We start from the raw sequence: 27,058 nt of genomic DNA on the forward strand, positions 1-27,058 counted from the left end.
TCCAGCCTGGGCAACAGAGCAAGAACTCCATCTCAAAAAAAAAAAAAAAAAAAAAACCCTGGGTTCTAGTTCCAGTTCTAAACCTAAACTAATGACAGCCAAGTCACAACCTTTTAAAAATTTCTTTTCTTATCAATAAAATGAAAAAAAAAAAAGAGTGCGTACTACCTACATCATAGGGAATCGGAAATTCCACATCATAAGACAAAATTGTGTGAAACTAATGAATTCATAAAAATGCTCTGAAAAGCCAATGGTTCCATGAAACATGTTTCTGTTATTTTAGGACCTCATTTGCTCCTTAAAGGATGGGGAAAGTGGATGGGTCACAAGTACAAAGGGATAGAGAGTTCTGTTTTCTTTCCCAGCCTTATTCTTTCACTTATTCATGCTGGGATTCCATGCCTTTGAGCTTCCAGACACACAGTTCCTTCTGCCCGCTATGCCCTTTCCTCACTGATGATTTTCTTGTTCTATTTCAAGACTCAGGTTGAACCTCACTTTCCCTATACAGCCTCCCTGACTCCTCCCTCTAAGCAGAGTAATTGTTCCTTTTTCTGTGTTTTTTGAATAATGTGATACACTTCTCGAATCCAGCTTATGTTAACATTATAGTGTCATCTGTTTATAGATCACTAGATTGGGAGCTTCAGGAGGGTAGGGACTGTCCAGTGTTCATGGGATTGTCTTCCCCACATCCACCTTCCAGTAACAGCTCCTGTTCACCTACACCCATGTGGTTATCATAGGGTCCACCATCCTAGTCCAGTGTGACCCCACACCTTGCCCCTGCTGATGGGTTGGAGGTAGGCACCTGACAGAAGCAGAGAATGCCACTCCACAGGGCAGAGTCATCTGGTGAGCTCCTGGTCCAGGGCTAATCGGTGGCTTTCCTCGGGAATTCTGGAATTGGAACTGAGAAAAGGAATTTAGTCTCTCTGGTTTTGAAGCAAGAAATTTCAGAGCAATTGGTAGCCCTGTTTTCTGACAATAAGGGCAAAATCAATGGAAGTCTTTAGAAATAGAAGAATGAAATAAATGGACTGAGGGGAACAGAGCTCAGATGGAGGGTCCTGAGCTCTTGAACCCCCTGTTCTAGAAGTCATGTTTCACTGCTAGGGTTTGCACAAAGACACCCTAGTATCCCTATAATAAATTATACCCTAGAGTCCTTATAATGAACTCCCCATTGTGCATAGACCACTTCGAGTTTTTGTCACCACCAAAAATAAGTAAACATAAATGTTCAGTTCTAACTAATAGAAATTGCCTTGTGCATCTTTGGAATCCCTAGTGTTTGGCACAATCTTTAGCTCATTGTCTACTCACTAGTTAAATTAGTAAATTAATTAATCCTAATCCCAATTTCTGTGTCATACAGTTTTTACAATACTAAACAGAAATGCCTGACCTTATAAATGACCAAATACAAAAATGTAGTTGTGTTTTTAGCTTTAAAAATGGTCTTAAAAAATATATTTCAAGTTACCCTCTGAAAAAACCTTCAGGATATTTATAACTCAATTATAAATATAAGCATCTATTAAGTGAACCAAATATTTGGACATCCCATGACAGTAGGGTAAAAAGTGCTTAATGAAATGCTGGTAGCACACAGTGGGTGAGAAAGAGAATGGACAGGAGAGTGATGTTTTGACCTTAGCCTTATAGCTTAGGACTGCTGGGACTGAACCTCCCTGGGCTTCAGTTTCCTCACTCAAAAAACAAAGAACAGATAAGATAGGGAGTTGGGCTTAGAGAAAATCTACCCTCCTGACCTCACAGATTTATTATGACTCTTAAATGAGGTAAGATGTTAAAGATCTTGGAGACCTGTAACATAACAACCAAAATGGGTATAGCTTTCACTATTAATAGTTCACCATTATTGTACTAACTTTGCTAGTAATTACTTTGATAAATTGTTTTCTCTTTATTTTATGCCTGTTAGAGCTGTTATTAAAAATCTAAATAACCAAGTCGAATCAACCCAATCAGCTTTACTATTATAGTACTAGAAGTACTACCACCCGTGATTGGTTTGTGACAACGAATATAAAGGTCCCCTTAGAGAGAGATGGGGGACGGGTGGAAGAATGGCTCAGAATATTCTTCTGAAACACTCTTCGGTACCGATTTCCCTTTTCTCTCAGCTTCTCTCTAAACTTTTCTTCACCACGCACTGAGTGCTATTTCCCAAGACAGAAGTCTTTTATTATAATAATAGTATGTTAGACTTTCCTGACATTTTATTTTGAAGGAAATCCAAGTCATTGAAAAAGCAAGTGTTGTCTCCTTTAAACGGCTGAAGAAACTGGCCCAGGGAGGCGATGCCCCCGGAAAGTCACACGGCTGGTGAGTGACAGAACCGAGGGGAAAGAGCTGAATCTTCTGCTCAGACCATCTAGAATACATGAACAATGCCATTGTTCTCTCTATACCAAAATAACTGAGGCAGGGAGGCCTAAATGCTCTTTGTTGCCGTAGGGAAGGAAAGGGCACAGAAATGAGCGGGTGCTTAATCACTGCGCCGCTGGCCCAATTTCCTCACCCTTCTTCCTCCCAGTGCTCTCCAAGAATTGCAGGAAATCAGACCTCTAATATGGAAAAAATAACACTTAGCAAAGAAAATGGCAAACATTCCCACCGGGGTTCTGTTTTCTGAGAATGCATTGATTAGCTTTTCAAGGATGAAGTCTCCAGACAAAGAGCAGGATGGAACCTGGGAAACACGTGCCCCAGGCTCGCTGAGGATCCCCCGTTAAGGGGCATCTTGGCTCTGTGTGGAGTGGGGGACACGGCACTTGGGGGGCTGCAGAAGAGGAGGGGAAAGAGAGAGGCTAAGTGCCACAAATGGAGATCCCCACCATTGTCTTTCTTGTCCTGAACCCCAAAGCTGAGGCCACAGTCCAAGCTTCGGGCTGAGCGTGAGCAGTGTGCGCATTTCTCCAAGAACCATGATTACCTTCAGATCCAGAAACCCCCACCCCCAGAATGATGAGAATTTCTGTTAGTAAAGATAATGACAGCCAGCACTTATCAAGCATGTTACATGTGCCAGGCCTGACTCCCCTCATTCTCCATGCATTAAATCGTGTAATTCTTAAAATCATCTCCAGGAGCTAATACAGCTTGGACGGAAAACATGGCGGATAATTCATAGTTAGTGTCTGGTTGTGCTTCACCATGTTTTTACATTTATCTTGCAATATAGGGCTTCTGATGTTTTTGGAAGTTATTCTAAACCAGAAGAGGAAGTCCTGTTGGAAAGATCTGACACAGAAGGATATGGCAAAGAGGCCCAGCGTCTCTCTCCAGCCATGTCCATGTTTCTCTGCAGCAGTTAGGGTGTTAGGGTTTCCAAGGGCTTCCCCAGGAGACTGAAGTCTGCAGTCACTTAGGGCAAGAAAAAAAGAAGCCACATGTCATCAGTTTTGTAGGAGAAAACAGCATTAAATGTAAAAGGAAGGCTTACCCTGGAGATAGTACAATGTAGATGATAAAGATTTTCCTTCATGTGCTCAATTGTGCATTCTGTGGAAGATTGTATCTGTTGTCATTTGTGTACTCAGAGCCTAGCACAGAGATTGCCAGCATGTAAAACAGTCGTAATAAATATTTGTTGAATGAATGAAAAGAACAATGGAAAAGATAAACAGTTCTCTGGGACCATTCAAATTATTTTGCTGTTCCGTAATTTTTACGTCAAATATTTCTTGAGATTATATTATCTCAGAATTTATGAATAGAACTTTAAAATTCATTTAATCCATTCTTTTTATCTTTTAGGAAAGAAAGAATGGGGCCCAGAAAGGCTAAGCAATGTGCCTCAGGTCACAAAGCTCACCAGAGGCACAGCTAGAGCTAGGACAATGCTTCCTGACTCCTCATCCACCATCATTTCTGCCTGTACACCATGTTGCCTCACACCTGGCAATAAGAAAACTCATCTTTGTCCTCACTCTAATGGAATAATGTGGGTTTTTTTCTTCATTATGCAGCTTTCCTCTTGATTTTCCTCTTGGTTCTCCTCTTGATTCTCTCTTGATTCACTGTCTTGAAAAGTGCTCTGAATTTTTTTACCCCTTAAGACTTTTGCAAGAAGATGCAGCAGAAGTATGGATGAGGAACAATTGGTAGTTCTGGAAAAGTGAGTGGGTCAATGCAAGAGTTGGCATACACTGTAAATTATGAACACACAAAATAGAACTATTTGCAAGGCTGTGTTGAATATTCTGAGAGAATTGACCCCAAAATAAATAGGAAGGCTCTTGCATTGCACTGAGGAAGCACACCTGAGCTGCCCATCTTTTCCTTCTTGCCTATGGTTCAGCCTTGGTTCTGGAAGGATAAACCCATGTGCCTTGGCCTTGTCCCAGAGCAACAGCCAATTCAGCCACCTGGGAGCCTGGCCAATTAAATTCTTTCTCATGGGAAATTGGAATTGGGACCCAGAGACCGTGTCAGTGGGGAGCCAGGTAACAGGTTCTGTAGAGCCTGGGACTAAGGAAGTTTAGAGGCAGCTATGATAGAAGTGACATTAGGCCATATGCAATGGGTGAGGAGGCAAGGAAGTTCATTTGTGGAAGGAAGAGAATATATATAAAGAAAAGGAGAAATGAATTGAGAGAGAGGGAGAGGCCTGATAACTCTCAAATTCCCACAGTGATGATTTTTCCAACAGGGTTTCATATAATCCCTCTACATCTTTTCTATTAATCTTTTTACCTTGATACAATTGTAGTACATTTTTGTTCTTTGCAAGGAGATGTTGACGTCTGAGTTGGAGCAGCCAATAGAGCAGAGGATACATTTTGCTTTTAAAGTGAACTGCTGCTGGAAAAGGAATGCAATTTTGAGAATGAGGATAGAAGAGAATAGAGCTGGCAGAAACAGGAAAGGGGACCCAAGAAGACAGAGGCATGGAGAATGCCACAGCAGCGAGCCTGGGGAGGCTGAGGGGTGTGGGTGAATTGGCTGTCTTCCAGACACCCCGTTGACTTGGTGCCCAACCATTCACATTTTCTGTCCCCAAGAGCCAATCAGCTGCTCATCAGCACAGCACAGGGAAAGCATCAAAGGGATTTAATAATGGTTGGCAAATGTCAAATTACATTGAATCTAAACCAAATTCCAGACATTTAGGGCTGTGCAGTCATTAACAATCAATTAGTGCACTTGCTTTTCCGTCAAAGCATTTTTAATACCCTCTCCTTTCCATGACAAGGAGACACATGCTTCGCCTCCTTCTCCCCTCAGCAGCAGAGCAATGGATCCCTCCTCTAGCTTAGTCAGGGAAGGAACAATTTAGTTGCTGTTCTCATTGTGGTTTCCTCTTCTTGTTTGCACTTTCAAGAGTGGAAGAAAATGTTAAGTGGCATTTATACAGCCCATCCTGCAAATGTGGGCTAAGGAAGGAGAAATTGGTCATTTTTCTTTTTCTTAGGAATCATGAAATAATAAATGTAAAGATGATGTAGAGAATCATCCAAAACCTTTTCTCTAGTCGGAATCATGAGACCATGGACTCTGGTACTCAGAGGAATGATGCATACCAACTATACAGGGAGGATGTTACGTGAACTCATTTCACCTCTAATAGCCCATGTTCTGATGCAGCAGGATTACATTCCAGCAACAGAGCCAGTAAACATTTACCACAAAACAAGACATCGTTCTATTGATTGCTTCGTATCTGCTCCATCCTTCCCTTTCCAAATTAGCTCAGATTTATGGCAATTCCCTTCCTGTTCCATGAGCCAATCACATTATCTCTGGGGTGCTGCAGGTCAGAGGAAGGAGATAAGCAGGGATCTGTCTCTGAGCATTCTCAGGAAGAGATTTCACAGGCGTTTTGAGAATTCCTCTTTTGCTCATATTTTTCCCTGCTAGGTCTTCCACAGGCCTATTCTTAGAATAACTTTCTCAGAATACACAAAAGCCCATTTTTGCAAACTGTGACATGTATTCCTTCCTCCAATTTTGTTGATTAAAAAAATCTGGACATACAACTGGGCTTAGCTCAAAATGCTTTGTTGACAGACAACAGACTCATATGGGGTCTTCAAGCTCTCTCTCTCTCTCTCTCTCGGGGTCCTCAAGCTCTTAGTCCCAGGGAGCTGCTGCTTAAAAGCTGAGCCTCAGTGGCAAAAAATGGCAGTGAGGAAGAAGGCAAAGTTTTAAAAAACGAAGAGGACTTGCAACGTAGAGGGTGCCAATGGCTTCTGAGAAGCCAAGGGTAAGACACAGACTGTAGTCTTACATCTTTAAAGCAGGCAAGTTCTTCAGTCTTGGTAACAGGTATTTCTCTTCTTTTTCTTTTCTTTCCCTTTTCTCTTTTTTTTTTTTTTTTTTTGAGACAGGGACTCGCTCTGTCTCCCAGGCTAGAGTACAGTGGTGCGATCTTGGCTCACTGCAACTTCTGCCTCCCAGGTTCAAGCGATTCTCCTGCCTCAGCCTCCTGAGTAGCTGGGATTACAGGCGTGTGCTACCACACCCAGTTAATTTGTGTATTTTTCATAGAGATGGGGTTTTGCCATGTTGGCCAGGCTGGTCTCAAACTCCTGGTCTCAAGTGATCCGCCCGCCTTGGCCTCCCAAATTACTGGGATTACAGATATGAGCCACTGCGCCTGGCCAGTAACAGATATTTCTATGCGCGGTTTGGGGCCTGGGCCAGAGATTATCTCAGCAAAGGGCATGAGATGCCAAGTCCATATAAGAGGACTGAATCAAATCCAACCAAATACAAACTACTATCCCCAAAGAGTTACCACCATAGATGTCTTTTCTGGGAAAAGACCCAGGGATAGTCGATTTCAGTACACTTTCAAGAGTGGGTTCCTGGAACTTTACCTGAACAGCTGCCTTCTTGGAAGTCACCCCATAGTGACTGGTGGTAGGGCAGTTTTCTTTGTGACAGATCCCAAACATATGCAGTCCAATGAACAGACACACCATACTTTAAGCAAATCGTAAGTACAGATGTTTAAAAATCCATATTTTTCAGAGAAGTAGAGAAGGCTTATTTTCTTTGTAATGTTGCTTTGCTTTGCTTCACAGAATGATCCCTCTCCCAAAGTGTTTCTGAGACTGAGGTGGTCTGGGATGACCCTGAGAGAGCCTGTTAAAATGCAGATGTCCAAGCCCCACCCTGCAGAGGGTATGATTCAGGTTTGGGGTGAAACTCAGAAAATTGAATTTTTTTAAAAACACCCTTGATGATTCTGATGCAGGTGGTCTTGGCCCACACCTTAAGAAACATTGCATATAGTGGGTTTCTGCATGCATTTAAATAGAAGTCCATTTCTGTTTGGAAAATAATTATGTTGTGTAAATCGAAGCCCACCTTTATTGTAATGGAAAGGACTGGAACTAAGGGAGAAGGTTTATATTTGGTATTTTACAATCCTAACTCTAAGATTCATAAGATAGCTATTTTATTATTATAATTTTTTATTGCTCATGTGTCTTATTGAGAAACATTCAAATTTGTAAGTATGTGATTGACACACCTTATACCACATGCATTCCTGTGCTGACCTACTGTCTGGCATATCACAGTGTTTAACAAATAGACATGTGTTGGAATCCTCCATGTTAGCCTGCAGTTTCCTGTTTCTAATTCTCCCTAGGGGGATCAGCAAAACAACCCAAATCATTCTCTTGGTAGCACCATTCTAAATTAGGCTGAAAAATGAACACCCTCAAACTGGGAGATAATGACTTTATAAAGGTACAGAGGAAGAGGGGAGGAGGAAGAAGGATGACCTAGGGGAGATGGGGCCATGTCATTGGGGTGACACTGGAGAAGGAAGCCCAATATGGGCTTGGGAGATGGTTTTTCACTGTGATTTTTTTTTTTTGCAGATATCAGAAGGTAGAGAGGAGAGAGAAAGGCAAAACAGGAAAAGAGAATAAATGGGAAGAAAAATGAAAACAAAGAAACCAAGATTGGGAACAGAAAGGTGTCACCAGCTCTCAGCATCAAAGACAAGATTTACATTTTGGCCACTCATTAATATTGTCATCACGTACTATATGTGCATTGGAGTATAGTTAGATATTTCTAAGGAAAGAGAGAAAATAATTTTTTACAAGTTTGAGACAGCATCAGTTCACTTAAGGTTTCCAGTGGTAAATCTTTCGGTCTTTGTTTCCATGAGTTCACCAAAGCATGTAAATAAGATCAGAGTTTTAAAATTTCTAATAGTCTGGGTGCTTTGACTAGCAATCGTATAATCCTAGTTCATGTACTTCTCAGACCAGTCTGCAAACTTAACCCCAAGAACAGAATGTTGTCGAGCTGCAAAAAGTGTGTCATCATTTCATCATTGCTTAGGTTCTGATGTCAGAGTTCACAAATGATGATCCTTTAAATATACCCCCCAGTGACTCAAACACATCCTCGTTTTTATAAAGGACTGTTGACTTTCTGCTCACAGCAAAATAAGGATGCTGAAAGTTGTTGATTTAAAGAACAGAAGCAAGGCCAGCAAGTAGGGATGTGTAATTGCCATTATTATCTAACGAGAAGCTGCCCACTTGCTGGTAGCTCTTTGCTATGATAAGCCCTGCAGACCCAGGTTCCTGTAGACTCTCATTTTGGTCATGTAGGAGACTGTGCCTGTCAGAAAATATTGCTTCAGTTCCTTTATGAAATGGCATGACTATCCTGGAGTTCTGCAGTGATGGGCAAAAAACTGCCTGCCTGATTACTTACACTTCCCACCTCCTGAATCCCCAAATTGGGCACTTGCTTCTATTTTTTTTCTATCCATTATCTCCCTACCTCTCATCTTCCTTGCACTTAAAAACTTTTCATATGAATGGATGGAATAAACGCATTAACTTCAAGGTCCATATGATAGATAGGGCATAAAGAATGATGTGTTCCTGATTAGTTGTAATTTAAAAATAAGGAAACTCTTAGGCTAAAACAATAAATATTTAATAGTAGAATATCAAGTGTTTGGGAGCTGATTGGAAAAATATTTTGGGGGCTGAGTTGTGTGTTCATGTGCATGTATAGGCAGTGGCCTGGGCATCTCAGAACTGTGCCACAAAGGTGAGCACATTTTGAAGCTGTGCCTCACAGCATGCATTAGTTTCTGGGCATTGACTGTTGATTGGGAAACCTGGGGAAAGGCTAAGACTTCCTTGGAACAGTCAAGATCTAATGCTCAGGGCTCCATCCCCAGAACAATGGCAGGACGTGGCCACGAGCGCACCCACCGAAAGTGCCTGTACCTGAGGCAATGGGTGTTCCAAGCAGGGGAAAACGAGGCAGAGTATATGCATTCACTCCACTCACAGGCCACACTATCTTTTTCCTCTTAGGGGATCTCTGCATCCTTAAGTAACTTCCCAGTCATCAAATCAGTCTTTATTAAATTTTCACATGCACTTAGTTTTCGATTCAATTTGAAATGTGCTCCGAGGAGCATCATATGGACTAAATAATTAGCTAAAGAGAAACCGTACAGCATAGATTTTAGAGAATGGCACAGAACAGTGCGTCTTAAATACCACCAGTAGTAACTGAGGGCTTTTATGTAACACAAAGATGTGTACTTTAATTTTGAGTTATTTATTTTCATTTTTATTTAAAGGAAAAATAGCTTATCAGACCAGTAGTTTTGGGTATATTTTTGCCGAGAACAAAGCTAAAACAGGTATTTGGGTTTTAAAAAGTGTGTCAATTTAAAAAACTATTAAAGAAGTAATGAATAGTGCAAGGATAATAAAAGAATCTTGAAGACTGTGCTCAAGTAACTGAAGTTTAAGAAACACTGCCAAGTCCAGGAGAGCATCACTGCATATCAATAGCCCTGGATTTACTCCTGTTCTGCAAAGGACGTACTATACGACCCTGGACAAGTTGGAACCTCTCTGAACCTCAGTTGATTCAAGTAGAATGGTGACATTGAAGGAGATTGCCAAGATTGCCTCCCATGGTAGCATGTGGTGATGCTATTGATATTACGGGTTACCTTCTGTGTCTAGTGAGGTGGAAATGGGGAAATGATGTCAATCGTGATACTATGTCTGGAGACATCATGTACATAAGCATCGAGCTGACTCCTCACCCTGAAGCAGTGAGGTATAGAGAAAAGTCTGCCACTTACCGTGTTCCCTGGGCCTTGATCAAGTCACTTACTCTCTTTGAACCCCAGTTTCTCTACTTGTTTTTTGAATTATGTTTTTAATTGACAAATAAAAATCATATATATTTATTGTAAACAACCTGTTTTAAAATGTGTATACATTGTAGAAGGGCTCAGTCAAGCCATAATTAACATATGCATTACCTCATATACTTACCATTTTTGTGGTGAGAACAATTTAAAATTTATTCTCTTCGTGATTTTTGCACAAATACATTTCTAGTAATTATAGTTACCATGTTGTACAATAGATCCCTGTATTCCTCCTGTAGAACTGAAATTTTATATCCTTTGACCAACATCTCCCCAACCCCTCCTCACTTCAAAGCCCCTGGTAACCATGATTCTACTCTCTGCTTCTATGAGTTCAACTTTTTTAGATTCTGCATATAAGTGAAATAATGCAATATTTGTCTTTCTGTGCCCCCAGTTTTACCATTTGTGAGAGCAAATGGTCACGGTGATGAATAATACCTATTCAGTGTACGCAGTCTTATTGGACAACTCAAATGCAGTGTATGTAAAATGAAAAATTTCATAAACATAAGTAAATGTTTATAAAACAAACATAAATTTTGTTCTTCCACCCTCCTGTAACTTTGTCATCACTTCCTCACTTTTAAATATAGTGTTGTTGTATGTATAGCTATATCATGATCAGGCAAAAAAGTTAATAGGTTAAGTTGAAGCCAGTCACTATTGATAGTTTTTAAAATCTCAGATAAAATATTTAATGTTGGAGAAGGAATTAGGAATTGGCTCATGGATAAAACAGAAAACCATCACCTGCCAGTGACCTCAAAATCTTATTTTAGTTAAAAGTTTTAACCATCTCCTCTTCTAAACCTGTAAGTGGAAAACGAGCTACAAATAATACATTATTTATCAATTCCACTGAACTCTGCTTTTTATGAGACTTCTTTCCATTACCCCAGCATTCCCAGCTCCATATACAACCGCAGATTATAGCTGGTACGCACCTTCTTCCCCCTATGACATGCAGGTTACACTTTCAGACTACTGCCTGTTGGATTCAAATTATAGTTGTTTCTGCACTTAAGAATTCTTGTTACCAAGCTTGCCTATTTGATCGTCTAGTTGACTAGGAGATAAATATTTCTAGAAGATGACACACAAAGGACTTGCAACTTCTAAATAGGGAGAACACAGAAGAGAAAGTAGAATCACCCAATATAAAGTATAGAGCCATTTCGTGCCAGGGCAAGCAACCCCGCAGTCTGGAGTCATCCCTGAATTTATATTATATTGTAAAAATGGATGCTCAAAAAGGTTGTAAAGTGGGCAATATATATATTTAGACCAGTCTTAAGCAAAAATTTCATTTCTAAATATGTAAGCTTAAGTCTTTTAGCATATTCACTTATGTAAACCATCTCATTTCCTTATGGCAGATAGATTAGACTTACCACCCTCTTGTCTGAACATTTCAGTACAGTGCAATTTGTGCTTCACCTAAAATGTTCAATTTGATATCTTTTTGTAAGTCAGGGAAGTGGAATAATAAGCCTTCTTGTAGGTAATATTGCCAAGCTATCTTATCCTTCCTCACTCAGAGAAATTTCCAGGTAAATGATTTTGGTTATCAGAATTAAATTACTCATCTAGTCCCAGAGCTGCTGAAGACACAGGGAGTACGAGGCAGGTCTTCAGACTCCAGGGGCTGTGTTTTCCCCACTACATCGTGTGGTTTCTTGTCAGTCAGCTTTGGGCTGCCGTGTTGCCCAGCTCACTTGCCTGTTCGGGAGATGCGGCAGCTGATGCTTAACACTTCAAAACCATTTTCCCGGCCCCTGCAGCACCTACTGTTCTCTTCACCTTGAGTTTTATGAGAGCAAGAACTTGATCACTCAGCTTCCCTTCCAAACCCGCTGTCACACTCCTGACACCTGTTTCCTGTTCAGGGACATGAGAAATGTCTGTATCCATGCAGCAAATTCAGTCACACTAGCCACGGTTTCTAAAGTAAACATTTATTGGAAAGTTTCTTGTCAGATTCATTTGATTAGGGATAGAGGTTATTCACCACCGTATCCACTTCTGTAAGTCCAAAGAATGCAAAGAAAGCTGGACTAGTGCTGTGTCCCATATGACAAATGTGTTTTACTGTTGTTTCCTGTGAATGACACCACTTCTCTTGGGGAATCGCTGAGCTCGGGATGCTGAGGCGACACCACCAGCTGGGTTCTCTACCTTCCTCCTTACTGGTGATGCTCTTTCCTGGAAGTCGTGTGTGGCAGAGATTTTAGTACTTTTCTTTTCAGTTCTGAGAATTTTCCCTGGGGCTTTCATCTCCCTCTCTTCTCTGGGTCTGAAGCTGCTTGTATTTCCTTCTAGTATTTTGTACGCTCTACAGCCAGCTGGATTTCCTGGCTTCCAGTTACCCATTTCCTCCCCACTCCAACCATCTCCTGTCATTTTACTGCCCCCTACCCCTCACCTAAATTATTCCCTCTGATCTTTCCCCTTCCTCCTTCCTTCACAAACTGCTTCAAAGATCCTTTCCCAATAGGTTCCTATTAAACCCCATCCCAGAACAAACTGCCTCCTTCTCTCACCAAATAAACTGCTTTCAATAACCCTCTCCCAACCCCCTAAACAAATAACATCTTGTAATCTCTATCATTCTAAAATATTGCTTTTCATAATCTCCAACAATTGGCTCCCTTTTTCCCCTTGAAGAAATAAACTCAGTGACCCTTCTTATTTGGGCATTGAGCTGCCTCAATGAAACTATAAAATACACACATACGCACACACACACACAACTTCCCAAACGAAGATAACCTAATACAACCTTTTGCTTTCCCTTTCTCCAAGAAAGAAAACTTTCACGAAGTATGTAAGTACCCACTTGTGTCTTTCGAAGATTTTTTTCCCCAGTGAAACAAGCTAAGGAGAAATACAGTAAAGCATTCCAAGGCCAAACACATTCTACTGTTTATTACACATATTACATTCTTAAATAAAAATGCGTCACATAACATTTTTTGCATAGATATCTTACAATATACCAATTTAAAAAAGAATTATGAAACAGACCAGTAACAAAAATAAATTTTTTCTTCATTAATAATTTTGTAACATTAACATACCACCATCATATAATACAAATAATAGTTTTAAATCTTAAGACTTTTGTACAGCAAAAAAACTTGACAAAGTAATATATTTATATATATATATAAAAAGCTTAAAAAAAATAAAATGTCAAAAAAAGGCATAACCGAGGGCTATAAGACTGGGTACTTCTGTGATATATTATAAATACCAGAGAAGGCCTGAGAGAATGTGACGGGGGGAGGCGGGGAAGGAGACGGGGCTGGGAGTAGGTCTCTCCAAACACACTTGTTAGACACATCTGGCAAAAAGAAAATGTATAGTGCAAAAATAAATTTATTCAAGCAACTGTTAAGAGGATAATAGAGATTTGAAAGAAAAGTTTCAGTGGTTGGGAAGTTGCGTGGGAGTAGGAAGTGGGAGAAGGAGCTTGACGCGGGGGCGGGTGGGGGCTTGTGGAAAGGAAGGGGAGGCTTCAAAAACATTAGACATTTATTTTTGCCTCTGTGTTAGCAAGGAGATCTTGGCCATTAACAGGTGTATTTTTCCTCCCTGGAATGAAGCAGAAGTGAAAGATAAGGAAATTAAACTAAGTCTGGGTTTAGATAGGAAATGCATGCTGGGAAGAAAAAACAAAAAGGTTGAGAACCAGCCAATAAGCCCCAAAGCCTTCAGGACCTAGGTTTGCAGAAATCATTCTGCTTCCAGTCCAAAGGCCTAGGTTTAAAATGTCCCCTCTGCCCACCCCCAACCCCTCCCCGCTGTGTGGAACTCCCAGTGTGGTTTCGATATACTGGCAATTATAAGCATCCATCCCCCCCAAAAGATATTAGGCACTGGTGGCTACTCCTCCGAAACGTCAGTAGCCTGTTTTCCTTCCGTGAAGGTACGACAGGTACATATGCGCGTGTCTAGGTGCGAGCATATATACCACCCTCATTATGCTGACGTGGGGTCCATCTTATGGCAGTACACAGAAGCTGGACTCACAGCAAGTTACGATTCCAAAGCTCACAGTTGAAAAAAAATTGTATAAACAGTCCCCAACAAAGAACATTATCAACCTTCCCTCGTGACCACGGAGAGGGAGCCCTGTTTGAAAAGAATATCTTGTTTGGGATATTTGTGAAGTGATGGCCCAGGATTTCTCTCTCTGTTTTTGACACCTGTTTCCCGAGGACTTTTATGTTAAATGCAAAACACCTGAAGAATACAGTACTATATTGGAAGGATGCACATAAGAAAGTTAACTGCAGCTTTATTTTTCCCTTTTCTGGGATCTATTAGGAACCAACAGAGGAGATTTAAGAGTGTTAAAAGCAAGAAAAAACCCTGAAGCCTCAGGCAGTTCGTCATGGGAGGTCACGTTATTTACAAGAAGTTTCTGCTTCCTTTCACACATTTCTGTTGTTCCAACTCAAGTATTCCCAAAGATCCTCACTGAGGAAAGTAGGCCATCAAAGAGTCATTGATGTATACTCAGGATAGGCCCTCTAGTTTTCAAACTGAGATATCACCATGTTCACCGAAATTTAATCCAGACACCCAGAATTTGAGTCCTCCCCTCCTGCCCCCCAACTCTTGCGCTTGGCAGGCGGCCACTTCCCGAAAATGCAAAGGAAAGCTTCCAGGAGTAAATTTCAATCAGGTTCTATTTACTGAATCTTCATTTTGGCAATGTTCTGGGTGCAAAATTGTAGCCAGAAATGCTGGCCCTCTTAAGATTTCAAAAAAATTCTAATAAACTAAAAAATGAACCTGATTTTTGTAGTTAAATGTGTTGCATCTTTATCTTACTTTGCCTACCTTCTTCCTGCTCCTAAAAGCAACTCATGCAAAAGAGAAGACAAAAGCACTTCCCACTTTTTATTTAACCTTTTATGAAGTGACTTCCATAAAGGAAATCATTTTGAACCATCAAAACTAGTCACTGGGTTTTGTTCTTGCAACTTGAGTTTCTTTCTTTTGGCTTTGCCATAAAATGCAGGAATAAAGGCAAGAGGCAATGTTCCGAATGCACTGGAAGAGCCATCCAAAAGCCCCATTTCTTTCCCCTTTGATGCAAATAGACATGGATAATCTGGAAAGCTTATCCCAAACAAAAGTCCTTATAAAATCTTCTCTGAAGCCAGAGAAGATTTTTTAAAACTAGGATTCGGTTCTGCTAATCAGGCATGAGGTTGGCTGTCCTTTTACCCTGTTATCATCAGGCAATCAAAGATGTACAAAGGGCACAAGAGGTGCAGGTGGAGAGGAGATGACGTCGAGAGAAGAGGATATTTGAAGGGCTTTGCAAGGGAAAGCACACAGAGAGGACGAAATGGTCAGCATGAAGTTCATTTTGGGGTCTCCAATATTTTTACAAAAATGCAGCTTTGTCATGGAATCTGAACATCTCTTTTTCTGGACATAATACTCATTACCACCAGGCATTGAGCTGAGCCATTAACCATGGGTGGGGCAGGAGGCCAGTAGCTAGGAGCAGCATTATAATTTCAGGTTTCCACGTCTATGACTTACAGTCATGTGGCAGGAGAAAGAAGTATAATTTGAAATTCCAAAAAAAAAATATTGTCAGTGGCTTAGAAACTCTTTTTCTACATGTCCAACTCTGAACCCTGGATAAAAGCGTGCTTGTTAGGACACCACCAGAAACACCAGGCCGGGTTTTTCCTTTCAAATTTGGGATCCCCTGGAGTGTTAGGAGATAACAATTGAAATGAGAAAGGGGTTTGATGTGTTTCAAATGTCCATTAATGCACTGTTTTTAAATAACCAGTCCTTCTTGGGAGCAAAATGTCTTCAGGTTACTTCTTGGAAAACCTGCTCGCTCTAGAGGCTCTTAGTAACCATCTCTGCCACTGCAGAGGTGATGGACATTTTATTACACATCCACTTCCAAAATGATCAGGACTGGTCATCATTCATGGGTATCAACTGGGCTAAAGAAGAACAGTTTCAAAGCCATCCACTTAGCACCCACCAAATTCTTAGGCCAATTCTCACAGTCAACAAATGACTCTGAAGCAAGCAAGCACCACCATTGAGTTTCAATGCACCCTGCTCCAAGAAAGGTCAGGAGCAGATTACAAAGGACCTCACTGATACAAAAGAGAGAGAAATTACTGAACATTTCAGACAGTGGTGAGGACCAAAGGGCCTTTGTTCTGCCACATTCAAATGAGACCACAGATGACAATAGGGAGCAAACAAGCAATGATAACTCTTTTGCATTTTTTAAACTTTCTTTTTAATAGAGCCTTGCATTGGTCAGTTCGAAAATTAAATTAAGTATTATAAACCCTTAATAATAGCATTTCGAGAGGCAAGAGCAGCTCCAGCTTGGGAGAGAACATTTGCAAATCGTGGTGGCCATGGCTTAATGCCATCACTGGCGTGTGCGTGCATTCATGCTGGAGGCTGCTACATAAAGGAAAAGAAAGGAACCAACAGAATTCAGGGTGTCTGAAAGTTTCATCTAGTGCACTGACTGGAGGCGCTACAGTTTAATACAGCTGAGGTTCAAGGTCCCTCACACATCCTTCATCCAGGAAGGATGCACCACACATTCAAATATAATCCCATGGTACGCCCTGATGGACTGGCCACAAAAATGCACTCAAATGCAGAAGAGAACTACGAGATTGTCAGCAAGCAGTGCTCCAGAAATTGTTTTTAAGTCATGTCTAGTTTTAAATCTTTGGAATAAAACTGATTTTTTTTTTAATACCCTCCAACTAACATACATACAGTTGCCTCCGGCAAATGGACAGATTTTGTGTGTGTGTGCGTGTGTGTGTTAACGGGTGTTCTTTTATTTTTTTTTCGTTTTGTATTATTTTGTGTTTTTTTTGTTTTTTTTTGTTTGTTTGTTTTTTGTTTTTTGTTTTTGGTCTAAATAGAAAAAAGGAAAAGGAGAAAGTAAATTCTTAGGGCCAGACCTCGAAATGCCCCAAGTGTCCAATTGGCAGCTACAGCATTTGTGAGGAGGTTCCTTTGCCCTCAGACGAGTAGTTTCAACATTTCAGTGAAAACAAAGGTTGCAGAAAGCTGAAAACCCAGATCTTGAAGGTTGCTGTCATATATGTGTTTGTGTTTCTTATATTATTGTTTCCTTTTGACTTCAGTTTTGCATCCCAAATATGTATGGGGTGGCATTTTAACAGTCAATGAGTCAAACAGTCAAAGGAGGACAGGAGGGGAGCCAGCTGGTAGGAGGGAGCAGCAACCGTGTGTGGACCAAGCGCCATTTTTGTTTTATAGACGTGTCTTGAAGGGATGGTCCCAGAATATACAAAATATACAATCTGTCCTAATAACCACCCCGCTTGCTTGCATAGGCCATTTGATGGTCCTAAAGGCAGTCTTTGGAGTTGAGGCCAGTGCCAGCTAGCTAGGAATGCGGGTAGACAGAGACCACTATTGGATGTGTGTGTGTAGTATGACAAGTAAGGACTGTAGACTCCTTTGGAGTCAGCTTGCAGAGTAAATGTGAGGCCTCTGTTAATCCTGGGGGCTCTAGGTCACAAGTCACGGTGGGCCTAGCCAAAAAAAAAGAAAGAAAGAAACGTGTCTCTCCTTTTAGACAGCCCATGAGAGAAACACCTCAACCTTTTCCTTAAATGTCAACCCTTCACTCCCACAATGGCGTTTTAAATTGTGTATTGTAACAAGTAGGGGAATAGGAGCTCAGTGGGCATGACAGAGAAGATAGGATGATCTTTTGTGAAGCCACTAGACTTGGGAGGCATCCTCAGTTTTCCCCACTCCTGGAAAGAGTGATATTTTTGGCTTTTTGTCAGGTCATAAACCAGAGTTAAATTAAATACGCAGCTGCCCTCTGAGACTAGCGACATCTATGCTGTAACTGGTTATGGGGTAGCAATGACACACAGCACAACGGTTGATCACTATGAGCTGAGGTCATCATGCCTCAAGGAGGATGAGAGAACTGTGATGTCCCATCTGATTGGCTGCTTCGAGAGCTGGACATCCAGGTGCCGAGAGAGTCCTGGAGAGGTTTAGTCCATGGAGAAAAGATAAAACATTTAAGCTTCCAAATAAGCTTTTCAAGTTTTCGTTAGCAAAAACGGAGAGATTAAAAAGAAAAAATCTAGCACTGGCAATAAGGTGAGGCTCAAGGGATATACTGTGATTTATCATCAAGGACTTTATTCTCTTGGCCACTTTGCAGTCATGCTAGAAGTTTCCAGAATCCCTAGTGCATATGGTGTGCAAAAGTCAAAAAGTAAGAAAAGAAAACTCCTCCCTTGAGAGTGAAGTCTACAGAAATGCAGGCCAGAAAGGTGTAAGGTGTTATTCCAGTCTGCCGCCGCTAAGGCCGTTGGGATCGACGCGAAAGATCTCAATAGTACTAAGAACCAAAACCAGTCAACAGTTCTGTGAGGAAGTCTGACGCACGGAATAGTAGGACTTTTCACACACAAAGGACAGATAAACCAAGAGTTAATTTTGGCTACCAAACTGCAATTTGGTTTTCTAGGTCATTTTCCCCCAACTATTTAAAAAGAAACATTAGTGCTACACATATGCAACTTTAAGATGCTGGATTCTCCTATCAAGTTGCACTCAGAAGCAAGTTAAATAAGCCCCTCGGACTGCCGTCCACCTGCACAGACGTCACATCCATTTTCTTTGATTTCCATTGGCAACAGCGGGAAATAATTCCAATAGTGCTGAAGTAAGCAGCCAGTCTGCCTTGCTGAGTTCACCTGGTTTCCTTCTTCATCTTCTTCCATCTGGCTAGGGCAAGGCATAAAGAATAGACGTATATATTTTAAATATAGTTGAGTGCATGACAGTGTGTATGTGTGTGGGTCTGTGAGTGTGTGTATATGTGTGTGTGTGTACAGAGGTTTATAAGTGAGAACTTTCTTCTGCGAGGCAATGGGTCCCCGCCTGAAGTCCAGCCCCCTGCCTCATGGCGTTTCCTTTAGACACTAGCCGATGCCATGGCAACTCTGGCCTTTCGGTTTTTTAGATATGTCTCTTCATGTGGAGGGCAAGATGGTCAGACCTGGAAAAACACCTAGGAGATATAAACAACAAGGATATTAGAGAACTCCCAGCAAACAGCTTGACTTGTATCACTCCTTAGGAAATGATTTCCCTTACTTTAAACAGAGACAGTGCACATGCATTGAGAAACAGGGCCATGTGTTGGGAAGGTAAGTTTAAGGGGCAAAATGCTTGGGTTTAAATCCCATCTCTTCCAATAGCTGTGTGACTCTGAGCACATTAACCTCTCTGTACTTTAATTCCTCCTCAGTAGAGTGGGGATAATTATAGCATTTACCTCATAGGTGGGTTGTGAGGATTAAATGAGATGATCTATGCAAGGTACTTAGAATACCGACTGGCACATTGTAGGATCTCAGTGCATGTTAACTGTTATGATCATAATTGTGATTATTAAAGAAGAATGGGAAAGTGCTTTTGAAATCTGTGTCATGCCTGCATACTGTAAATATAATAAAGAATAATTAATCTATATCATCAAAGGGTGGAACTTTGAAATTTCAACACCCAGATTTCAATCCTAAACTTTACAATGAAAGCCTAGAAATACTGCTTGTGATACTACTTACAGGCTTATCAGACACTCTATATTCAAGTCAAAAAAAAAAAAAAAAAGGATGAAGAAGGGTGCTCACAGTTATTGCGTATGTTACGATATGTAGGCACTATGTTAAGGGCTTTCCCAATATCACGCCATCCTCACCAACCCTCCATGGTAAGTATTCTCACCCTTTGTGTGTGTGTGTTGGGGGCAGAAAGGAGGAGGGTGAAGGAAACTGAGGCTAAGGTGTTTCTTGGAACCTAAGGCCCATAACTGGAGTGCCTTCTTCATGTCAGAGTGGATCCAGTGGTCATCTTCTTTCCTCTTTCCTCTAACACCAGCTATTTGATATTCTCTTGGGTAGCAACCCTTCTGCATTCTCATTTGTGTGAGGCTGAAGTTGTGGCCATAGTACTCTGCTAAGCAACAGCCATGTGACCTGTAAAGGCCAATGAGAACCAGCCCTGGGACATCTGCTGAAATTATTGGAAGAGAGAAGCTCTCTTTCCACTGGGATCCTGGAGTGACTGGTGTCTATACTGCCATTGTGGGAAAGAGTTGGCTTGAGAATGAAGTCAACAGAAAAAGGGGTTCTGGAGGATAGAAAGAGTCCTGATGATAATATCAGAGAAGCTGGATCCAACAAAGCCTAAAGACAAATCTAATTCTGTTCTTCTTAGTTACCTGAGCACATAAATACCCTGGGAGGCTAACTGCAGTCTATAACATGCAGAAACCTGACTGTATGGGTGTTTCCAAATCCCTGCAGGCTTCAATCTCAGGTTCTGAATGAAATCCCAGTGAAGTCAGCCTACATGACAGCAGTCATTCTGAGCTCTGAGTGTATGCTTTCCCCCTGGATCACCTGCCTGAAACTAGCTGCTTTCTAACCTATGAGAAAGTTCCCAGGCTCCCTGAAGCCTGAGACACCCCTACAGTCCAAAACTCCTGTCAGAATGTTAGCAAGCTACACTGTTCAGGTTAGCAGGGTTTCCTGTTCAGGGCAGGATTTCCCTGTTTGTTCATTCTTAAAACAAACAAAAAATATCCACCCTTTCCCTTGACCGCAACATTCTCCACACCCCCTGTTTGTGTCCATTCCTTAAATAGGTACATGTGTAGGATAGAACTCCAAGGGAATGAAGTGAAATGGGACAAGGGTAAAACGAAAACCACATAAAAATGTGAAAAGTACAACAGAAAACAATCTAATCCAATAACATGCTGCATAATAACAATTCCAATTATACCCACTTACTTCCAGCCCTGACTTTGTATGAGGAAGATATTTAGATAATCCCTTAGAGATGCCCCTAAAGGGTGTTTGCTTTGCTATAAAACAGTGTCACTAAGTTTTCTTTAAAAACTAGTACTCCATGTCACTCGTACAAAGAAAAATCAATATAGCCTGCAGGGAATTTAGCATCTAACTGGCATAACTCATGTCCTGAGGGTACAACTCAGTATTGTCCACTGCCTGTTCTCTTTCCCTCTCTCCCTCCCTTCCTCTCCCTGCCTTCTTTCTTCCTTCTCTTTCTCTCTTTCCCTCCTTCTTTTATCCCAACAACCTGGAGAAAGAAGATCCAAGTTGGGACATTCTGTTTGTAGGTGTTTCTTTTTTAAATGTAACATCCTTATAAGATCTCTATAAAGAAGGTACCATTCTTATTCCCACTACCAGATGAAATATTCATCAGAAAGAGGATTTGAACACAGGCAGTCTGACGCCAGAGCCCACACTCTTAGTCACATCTGCTTAACCACACTGAGAAGAAGAGAGAACTGGGCTGTCAATTTAAGGAGCTTCTGGTAGGCAGAATAATGCTCCCTCCAAAATGTCTACATTTCATGCCCAGACACTAGGACTATGTTTGGTTACATGATAAAGAATTAAAGTTGTGGATGGAATTAACTTATGAATCAGCTGACATTAAACAGGGAGATTATTCTGGATTGTCTGGTTGGGCTCAATGCCATCACAACGGTTCTTAAAAGTGGGAGAAGGAATTGATAGAGAGAACCAGAGAGATGTCAGCACGAGAAGGACTCAACAGCTTTAATGATGCAGGAATGGCATCATGAGCCAAGGAATGTGGGCAGCTTCTAGAAGTTGGAAAAGGAAAGGAAATGGATATTCCCCTAGAGCCTCCAGAACAAAAATGCAGCTCTGCAAAAACCTTGAGTTTAGCCCAGTGAGACCTATGTTGGACTTCTAACCTAGAAGTTTCTAACCTACAGAACTGTAAGACCATAAACTTGAAAAGTAAATGAACATGATACTAACTTTGTGGCAAGTGGTCAAGGCAGCAACTAGAAAATTAATCCTGAGGTTAAGCTGGTCAGGCCTGAGGAGGATGCACCTGTGAGAAGCAACAACACAGACACCCAGAAGCCTGCCTGTCCAAGAGGAATGCAGGGATTTGAGATGGTAAGGAGTGAAGAGAGGGCCTGGCAGTGGGAAACCCCTTTCCTTACTTTCTATATCCTGGGAACTCTCCGGAAATTAGTATTCTTGATACAGAACTTTATTTGAAAGAACCATTCAGTAATGTATGTGTTCGGCTTTATTTCTGCCTTTACCAATTACTGGGTATTTAGCAATATATGTATAAGCATCTCCCTTTATCCTTCAAATTCAGGGGAAAAAAAGTGGAAAAAAGTAAACCAAACCTTTAACATGGTAGGAAATGTAACTGCACCCCTACTGAATCAAATGAGCATCATTATTTGTTCAAATTCCAAAAAAATGTATGATGCTTAGGATTAGACCAGGTCCCTTACTATTGAGGCTTTTATTTAAATTCAATACTCCAGCAAGGTACTTAGTCATGATTAACTTATACTTACTAATTTATACCTACTGAATTCCACATAGGAATAGTAAAAGGTAATAGATAAACTTGGCATCTAGAAGTGCAGAATCAAATAATTTTAAGGGTAATATACCCCTAGAGGGTATTTATAACTTTACAGCAGCCAGGTGACCTTAAATAAGAAGGTCCTTAATTATTGAAATTTGTACATAATGGAGAACTAGTCAACCCCACAGTCATTTCTCTTGTTTATGAAAAAGGCACACTAGGCCAGGTGTGGTGGCTCGCGCCTGTAATCCCAGCACTTTGGGAGGCCGAGGTGGGTGGATCACTTGAGGTCAGGAGTTCAAGACCAGCCTGACCAACATGGCAAAACTCTGTCTTTACTAAAAATACAAAAGTAGCCAGGCGTGGTGGCAGGTACCTGTAATCCCAGCTTCTTGGGAGGCTGAGGCAGGAGAATCTTCTGAACCCCAGAGGCAGAGGTTGCAGTGAGCCGAGATCGCACCACTGCACTCCAGCCTGGGCAACAAAGCCAGACTGTCTCAAATGAAAAAAAAAAAGGTACACTAACGTCACATAGGGATTAAGTCAATAGCAATCTCCTAGGTGACCAAGAGGCTAAGATACGGGCTGGTATTTCTTACCACTTATAAGTGGGCTGACATAAAGATCAAAATGCACCCTCTAAACTGCCCAAGAACTGGAATGTACGACGCTAGTAGCTGTCTCCCTGGATTATAACTGCACTGAGTCAGTCGGTAGAATGAGGGCCTGCATGTTACCACTGATGGAAACTGAGCCCTATCTACCACCATCAGCAGCCTCCAACTCTGTGGGCTGAAAAACCACTTATCCCTCTAGTCACTGGTCACTCAGGGGGGCTGCACTGTCCAGTCAGATGGTGAAGAAATGGCACTACTACTGTGCTTTTTTCCTAACCCAAACATGAAGCCAGAAGTCACAAAACCCAGTGTCTGCAAGGCCAGGCAGATAAAGTATGTGCTGTGGGTCAAGTGTAAGAAACACAGCACTCTTGGGCTATCTGTTTCCACTTCCGATAAGGCATGGATACAAAGAAGTATAGCTCTTCTTGTAAGAAGAAACAACAGAAAGCGGGACAATACTTAGCAACCAATGGCTTGCCTTTGAGTTGTGGAGCCATAGGGAGTGGTGGGAACAGTGGAAACATAGTCATCACATGGCTATGGCAAATGGGTAATGATTGCTCTTCAGCTACATCCAATTACAGCCACATGGGAATGTGAGCCCACTGTGGCCAGATCTGATTTTTCCAGACAAAGCCAGAAATACAAACTTTTTTGTGTGACATTTAACGATTTTAAATGTTGGCCAAAAAAAAAAAAAAAAAAACAAACCAAAAACGTCATGAATTTTTTAAAACTACCCTATAGGCAAAATAAAAGCATACGTTAGACTTGGTACATGCTTAAGGAAAGGAAGTCTAAACCCTATTTAACTTCTAAATAGGGCAGTATAATTGTTCAAATTTTAAGAGACAAGAGGTGGTGCACTCATATACACTGCGGTACCAATAGGATGCCATGTCCTGCCAAGGCCTACAGATGCCCTCTGTTTCTGAAGGCAAACATCTTCTAAGGAATGCCAACTCCCGGTCACTCCAGGCTTTCCTTTCATCTGCTTTGGGACCACTCCAATTCCCCATGTCGCCTCCCAGACCTGGCTATTCTTAGCACAGTCACTGCAATTGAAACGCCAAGGTGCTGCCTGTCATGAGACACTAATGGGAATACAAACTCTCATTTCTGATGTTGTCAAAAATGCACTATTGGCCTGTGTCGCAGGACGCTGATCCACTCAATCTCCCACAAATACCATGTTGCAGAATCTGTACCATCTGCTCAGCAAATTTCTAGCTCCAGAAACTGTAGTGTATTTTAAAGAAGAAAACAAAGCAAAAGACTAACCAAATCACCCATCTCTGACATCTCTTTCAGTGAAATAACCAATCGGTTTGGAATATTTCTCCACGTAAATCATACAAAAGACCAGATTAAATCCAAATATATCAACTGCTGGAAGGTTGTAAATCAATAAGTCAGTTGATTTGAAGAGTGGAATACTAACTTTGGCAATTTCCCCATAAGAACTCTTTGTCCACATACAATAATTACGGCTACCCATAATGCTCACAATCTCCAAGTAACGGCCTCCACACCCTTCAGAGCTGGGCAACTTGTGTGTACACGCTACCATCACACTCTGACCACTCGCAAAGAATTCATCTTGGTCCCAGTTGATGTAACAGAACACTCTCCTTCAAAAGACTACGGACAGAGAGTCACCATCTGCAGGGCTTCTTTATTAGCAGAGTGAGAGAGGCACAAAGCAGAGAAACTTGAGATGGAAATAGAAGGAAGATGGGGAATAAGGAGAAACTCTCCTGGAGCATACTCTGTAGAAGACAGCTGCTGATTCATGTAAATACAGGAGGACTTCTAGGTAATGGATGGAAATTTAACAATAACTTGTCTTCTTGGGTAGCAGAACAGAGTTCCAAGGGAATGGGAGACAATGAAGTACACTTCCTCAGCCCTGGGGTGGGAGGTTATCTCTGGGCTCCAGGACGCATGGGGTCTTTATTTAGTACTTAGAGAATGAAGATAAGAGGAAAATAGCTTCCCAGGAAGATGGAAAAAAAAAGGAAGAAAAACATAACTGCTCCTTTATAAGCATCCTAAGGGAGCACTAAGCCAACGTGACCAGTCTGGACACCCCTTCCCTATTCACTAAACACTACTACAGAGGAAGCCCTGGTGAGGGGGAGGTGTGGGACACAGGGACTGGGGGAGGCAGGATGCAAAAGCAATCCCATTTCCTCCCAAGAAAAGCCAGGCCCCTGCTGCCATCCTGCAAGCTGGGGAACCCTGAGGCTTTCAGGGGCTTTTATCGTATTAGAAGCATTTTTCTCATCATAACCGAGACCTTTAGTATTGCATTAAAAAGATGGTTAATTTTCTTAAGCTTCCTTTTAAACACAGAAATAGGATTAGAAGGATAACACGCTCAGATGCAAGCCCATTATTTGATTATGTCTAAACCTAATCCTGCCTTCACCTTGGCCTGCAGAGTCTCCATTTTGGGGTTTATTGGTTGATAATGCCAGGGCTGTCAGATACTATTACTTCGGTAGTATCTGTTGCTACGTGCTCTTTCTTCTACTATCAAATGCAGAAGGCTTAAAATTGAATTACAGGAGGAGTTCTCAAAACCTCGTCATTTTTGGCACCCTTGTACCTATTTTCAAGGAAGAAAGAATGATCTGGGCCCCCAAAGAATGGGAACTCTGTTCAGTACAATTCATTTCCAATAATGGTTCAGAGAAAAGCCTTATAGTGATAGGAACCCTAACCTTCCTTCCATTAAGCAAGCTTTCTACTCTTTCTTATTACTATAGATGAGGGAAAGTGGTACTGACATTGATACAAAGATCAGAAGTCCCTACAGGTGACCATTCTCTGTCTCACTACTTTTCATATTATACTGAAGTTATCTGTCACATCTTGTTGATACCCAGTGACTAACACCATTTCTGGCTTAAAGCTAGTGTTCAGTAAATGCTTGTGTAACTGAACCAAGAATTCACACCACCTCTTGATTTCACGCAAGAGGGCACCCCCTCTTCTCACTGGTCCTCTCCATGGAGAAGTAAAAGGCATTCCCAGGTCCAAGTGTCTGTGAGTCAGACCTGTGATAAGTCCAAGCACACGGGTGCTGCTCACCCTCCAACCCACTTCCCCATCTCTCCTCCCTAGCCCATCAACTTCTACTTCTCTTTACCTGTCGCAGTGGTTGCATTTGAAGGGCTTTGCACCTGTGTGTTTCCTGTAGTGCCTCGTGAGCTCATCGCTTCGTGCAAAACGCCACTCACATCCCTCCCATGAGCACTTATAAGGCTTCTCACCTGCAAGAAGAGATGGAAGGACCGTGGTCAGCATCAGGAACAAAAGGGATTACACCCAACCAGCCTGTGCTGCCTGCTGGTCAGGCTTGGGAAAGGGCTGTTTAACTCATTCCTGAAAGACTAGATTTCCTAACATAGTATACCAGTGTCTTTTGGGTTTTTTTTCCAAGTCTCCTGGTATTTTGTTTTTTGTTTTCTTTTTTGTTAACCTTCAAAAGTGGTTTCACCAGATCCTCAAATCTGGAGCTGTCATTTTAGTTCCCAGAGTCAGAGCATTTCCTTTGACTGGTGAAGGATCAATTAATTTTCTATTCCCCGGAGCACTTTCACCCCCACAGTCCAGGCAGCAAGGAAATGTGCTATTTTCATCTGAACCACAAATGCTTCTAATTCTATTTTTCTCCAGAACCTACAGTCATTTGCCATTTCAGGCTTTTTAGTCTTCTCCCTCCCCTTCCCTCCTACCACAAGCTACA

General features: G+C 41.5%; 1 protein-coding gene across 8 annotated transcripts in view; it reads right to left on the reverse strand.

Annotated features, from left to right (window-relative positions):
* Window positions 1–13,111: 13,111 nt before the first annotated feature.
* Window positions 13,112–27,058, reverse strand: part of KLF7 (KLF transcription factor 7) — a 98,997-nt gene continuing 85,050 nt past the window's right edge. For all 8 annotated transcript variants that reach the window (XM_054549705.1, XM_063713005.1, XM_063713004.1 and 5 more), the window contains 2 exons: window positions 26,459–26,582; window positions 13,112–19,292 (listed from right to left, as the gene is read on the reverse strand). In XM_054549705.1, coding sequence (XP_054405680.1) covers window positions 19,241–19,292; window positions 26,459–26,582 — 176 coding nt within the window. In that variant the 3' untranslated portion in view covers window positions 13,112–19,240. The remainder of the gene's footprint in view (window positions 19,293–26,458; window positions 26,583–27,058) is intronic.

This window comes from Pongo abelii, chromosome 11 (genome assembly GCF_028885655.2).
Source record: "Pongo abelii isolate AG06213 chromosome 11, NHGRI_mPonAbe1-v2.0_pri, whole genome shotgun sequence".
Classification (NCBI taxonomy): Eukaryota; Metazoa; Chordata; class Mammalia; order Primates; family Hominidae; genus Pongo; species Pongo abelii.